We start from the raw sequence: 4,744 nt of genomic DNA on the forward strand, positions 1-4,744 counted from the left end.
TGGGGTCCCCCCTGAGCCCCCCAATTTTGGGGTCCCCCCCCAGAGCTGGGCCGGGCGGTGGCGGCGCGGCAGAAACTGGAGACGCAGCTGACGGAGAACAACATCGTGCAGGAGGTGGGGAGCCCCAAAACGGCCCCAAAACACCCCAAAAATAACCCCAAAAATGCCCCAAAAATAACCTGGAAACGCCCCAAGACTGCCACAAAAATCACCCCAAAAAATAGCCCAGAACTGCCCCAAAACACCCCAAAAATAACCCCGAAAATGCCCCAAAAATAACCCCAAAAATGCCCCAAAAATAACCTGGAAACGCCCCAAGACTGCCACAAAAATCACCCCAAAAAATAGCCCAGAACTGCCCCAAAACACCCCAAAAATAACCCCGAAAATGCCCCAAAAATAACCCCAAAAATGCCCCAAAAATAACCTGGAAACGCCCCAAGACTGCCACAAAAATCACCCCAAAAAATAGCCCAGAACTGCCCCAAAACACCCCAAAAATAACCCCGAAAATGCCCCAAAAATAACCCCAAAAATGCCCCAAAAATAACCTGGAAACGCCCCAAGACTGCCACAAAAATCACCCCAAAAAATAGCCCAGAACTGCCCCAAAACACCCCAAAAATAACCCCGAAAATGCCCCAAAAACTGCCACAAAAATCCCCCCAAAAATACCCAAAAACTGCCCCAAAAATAACCTGACAATGCCCCTAAACTGCCACAAAAATCACTTCAAAAATACCCCGAAACTGCCCAAAAATAACCAAAAACTGCCCCAAAAGTAACGTGAAAATGCCCAAAACTGCCACAAAGATCACCTCAAAAAATACCCCAAAACCAGCCCAAAAATAACCAAAAACTGCCCCAAAAATAACCTGGAAATGCCCCTAAACTGCCACAAAAATCACTTCAAAAATTACCCCAAAAATGCCCTAAAAATAGCCCAGAACTGCCCCAAAAATTACCCCAAAAACTGCCCTAAAAATAGGCCAAAAATGCCCTAAAAATAACCTGGAAATGCCCCAAAAATGCCACAAAAATCACCCCAAAAATAACCAAAAACTGACCAAAATGAGCCAAAAATACCCCAAAAATGCCCTAAAAATAACCTAAAAATGCCCCAAGACTGCCACAAAAATCACTTCAAAAATTACCCCAAAAATGCCCTAAAAATAGCCCAGAACTGCCCCAAAAATTACCCCAAAAACTGCCCTAAAAATAGGCCAAAAATGCCCTAAAAATAACCTGGAAATGCCCCAAAAATGCCACAAAAATCACCCCAAAAATAACCAAAAACTGCCCCAAAAGTAACCTGAAAATGGCCCAAAACTGCCACAAAAATCACCCCAAAAATAACCAAAAACTGCCCCAAAAATAACCTGACAATGCCCCTAAACTGCCACAAAAATCACTTCAAAAATACCCCAAAACAGCCCAAAAATAACCAAAAACTGCCCCAAAAGTAACCTGAAAATGGCCCAAAACTGCCACAAAAATCACCCCAAAAATACCCCAAAACCAGCCCAAAAATAACCAAAAATGCCCGAAAAATAGCCCAGAACTGCCCCAAAACTGCCACAAAAATCACCTCAAAAATAACCAAAAACTGCACAAAATGAGCCCAAAAATACCCCAAAAATGCCCTAAAAATAGCCCAGAACTGCCCCAAAACTGCCACAAAAATCACCTCAAAAATAACCAAAAACTGCACAAAATGAGCCCAAAAATACCCCAAAAATGCCCTAAAAATAGCCCAGAACTGCCCCAAAAATTACCCCAAAAACTGCCCTAAAAATAGGCCAAAAATGCCCTAAAAATAACCTGGAAATGCCCCAAAACTGCCACAAAAATCACCCCAAAAATAACCAAAAACTGTCCAAAATGAGCCAAAAATACCCCAAAAATGCCCTAAAAATAACCTAAAAATGCCCCAAGACTGCCACAAAAATCACTTCAAAAATACCCCAAAACAGCCCAAAAATAACCAAAAACTGCCCCAAAAATAACCTGACAATGCCCCTAAACTGCCACAAAAATCACCCCAAAAATACCCCAAAACCAGCCCAAAAATAACCAAAAATGCCCGAAAAATAGCCCAGAACTGCCCCAAAACTGCCACAAAAATCACCTCAAAAATAACCAAAAACTGCACAAAATGAGCCCAAAAATACCCCAAAAATGCCCTAAAAATACCCCAGAACAAAAATCCCCTCAAAAATAACCAAAAACTGCACAAAATGAGCCCAAAAATACCCCAAAAATGCCCTAAAAATACCCCAGAACTGCCCCAAAAATTACACCAAAAATAACCTAAAAATACCTCAAATCTGCCCAAAAAATAATCTCAAGAGTATGTACAAAATGCCCCAAAAATACCCCAAATCTGCCCCAAAAATTACCCCAAAAATAGCTCCAAAATGCCCCAAAATTGCCCCAAAAGTAGCTCAAAAAATGCCCTAAAAATAGCCCATAACTGCCCCAAAAATTACCCCAAAAATAGCTCCAAAATGCCCTAAAAATGCCCCAAAATTGCCCCAAAAATACCCCAAAAGTAGCTCAAAAAATGCCCTAAAAATAGCCCATAACTGCCCCAAAAATTACCCCAAAAACTGCCCTAAAAATAGGCCAAAAATGCCCTAAAAATACCCCAAAAATAGCTCAAAAATGCCCTAGAACTGCCCCAAAAATACCCCAGAAATGCCCTAAAAATACCCAAAAAATTACCTCAAAAACAGCTCAAAGATGCCCTAAAAATACCCCAAATCTGCCCAAAAAATAACCCCAAACTGATCTAAAAATACCCCAAATTGCCCCAAATGTAACCCAAAAAATTACACCAAAAATAACCTAAAAATACCTCAAATCTGCCCAAAAAGTAATCTCAAGAGTACGTACAAAATGCCCCAAAAATACCCCAAATCTGCCCCAAAAATTACCCCAAAAATAGCTCCAAAATGCCCCAAAATTGCCCCAAAAGTAGCTCAAAAAATGCCCTAAAAATAGCCCATAACTGCCCCAAAAATTACCCCAAAAACTGCCCTAAAAATAGGCCAAAAATGCCCTAAAAATACCCCAAAAATAGCTCAAAAATGCCCTAGAACTGCCCCAAAAATACCCCAGAAATGCCCTAAAAATACCCAAAAAATTACCTCAAAAACAGCTCAAAGATGCCCTAAAAATACCCCAAATCTGCCCAAAAAATAACCCAAAACTGATCTAAAAATACCCCAAATTGCCCCAAATGTAACCCAAAACTGTCCCAAACTGCTCCAAAAATGCCCCAAAAGTAACGCAAAAACTGCCCCCAAAAATGCCTCGAAAACTCCCAAAAATACCCCAAAACTGCACCAAAACCAACCCAGAAATAATCCAAAATCTGCCCCAAAAATACCTCCAAATTTCTCAAAAATAACCCAAAACTGCTCCAAAAATACCCCAGAAATGCCCCAAAAATACCCCAAAACTGCCCCAAAAATAAACCAAAAATCCCCCAAACTGCCCCAAAAATAACCCAAAACAAGCCCCCAAAAATCCCCCAAAATGCCCCAAAAATATCCTAAAACCACCCTAAAAATAACATCAAAATACCCCAAAACATCCCCAAAAATAACCACAAAAGTTTCCCAAAGTACCCCAAAACTGCCCCAAAAATACCCCAAAAGTGTCCCAAAAACATCCCTCAAAAACTGCCCCTAAAATCCCCATTTTGCCCCCCAAAAATCTCCTTTTTTCCCCAAAAAAATCCCTTTTCCCCCAAAAAATCCTCTTTTATTTCCGCCAAAAATCCTCTTTTTTTCCCCAAAAAATCCTCTTTTCCCCCCAAAAAAAATCCCTATTTTTCCCCAAAAAAATCTTCCTTTTTGCTCCCAAAAAAATCCAAATTTTTCCCCTAAAAAAGTCCCTTTTCCCCTAAAAAAATCCTTTTTTTCCTTCAATTCCTCACTTTTTACCCTTTTTTTTCCCCAAAAAATCCTTTTTTCCCCTTAAAAATCTCCTTTTTCCCCAAAAAAATCCTTTTTCCCAAAAAAAATCCTTTTTTCCCCAAAAAATCTTCTTTCCCCCCAAAAAAATCCTTTTTTTCCCCAAAAAATCTGCTTTTTTCCCCAAAAAATCCTTTATTTTCCCAAAAATTGAAACTTTTACCCCAAAAAATCCCCTTTTTTCCCCCAAAAATCCCTTTTTCCCCCTTCAATTCCCCATTTTCCCCCCTCAATTCCCCATTTTCCCTCCAATTTTCCCCCTTTTTTCCCCTTTTTTCCCCTTTTTTCCCCTTTTTCTCCATTTTTCCCCATTTTGCCCAAAATCTCCGTTTTTCTCCCCGTTCCGCAGGAGCTGAACCTGCTGGACGAGTCCAACACCATTTTTAAGCTCTTGGGCCCCGTTTTGGTCAAGCAGGACCTGGAGGAGGCCAAGGGCACCGTGGGCAAGCGGCTCGACTACATCAGCGGGGAGATGTGCGTTCATTTTGGGGCGAAAAACGGCGATTTTGGGCAAAAATGGGTGAAAACGGGGAAAAATGGGGAAAAATCGGGAAAATGGGGAAAAATGGAGGGGGAAAATGGGGGAAAATGGGGGAAATGGCTGGAGTACATCAGCGGGGAGATGTGCATTCATTTTGGGGTGAAAAACGGCGATTTTGGGCAAAAACGGGGAAAATGGGGAAAAATGGGGAAAAAAAGGGGGGAAAAGGGAAAATGGAGGGGAAAAATGGGGGGAAATGGAGGGGGGAAATGGGGGAAATGGC

General features: G+C 41.3%; 1 protein-coding gene across 1 annotated transcript; it reads left to right on the forward strand.

Moving 5' to 3' along the window:
- Positions 1–24: 24 nt before the first annotated feature.
- Positions 25–4,519, forward strand: PFDN6 (prefoldin subunit 6; the record flags this gene model as incomplete). Its single annotated transcript, XM_039700804.1, has 2 exons — positions 25–114; positions 4,330–4,519. Coding segments are annotated over 2 exons (280 nt in total), but the record flags the coding sequence as incomplete, so codon positions are not given.
- Positions 4,520–4,744: the final 225 nt, after the last annotated feature.

The sequence above is a fragment of the Passer montanus genome, unplaced genomic scaffold, assembly GCF_014805655.1.
Source record: "Passer montanus isolate IOZ18808 unplaced genomic scaffold, ASM1480565v1 scaffold1444, whole genome shotgun sequence".
Taxonomy (NCBI): domain Eukaryota; kingdom Metazoa; phylum Chordata; class Aves; order Passeriformes; family Passeridae; genus Passer; species Passer montanus.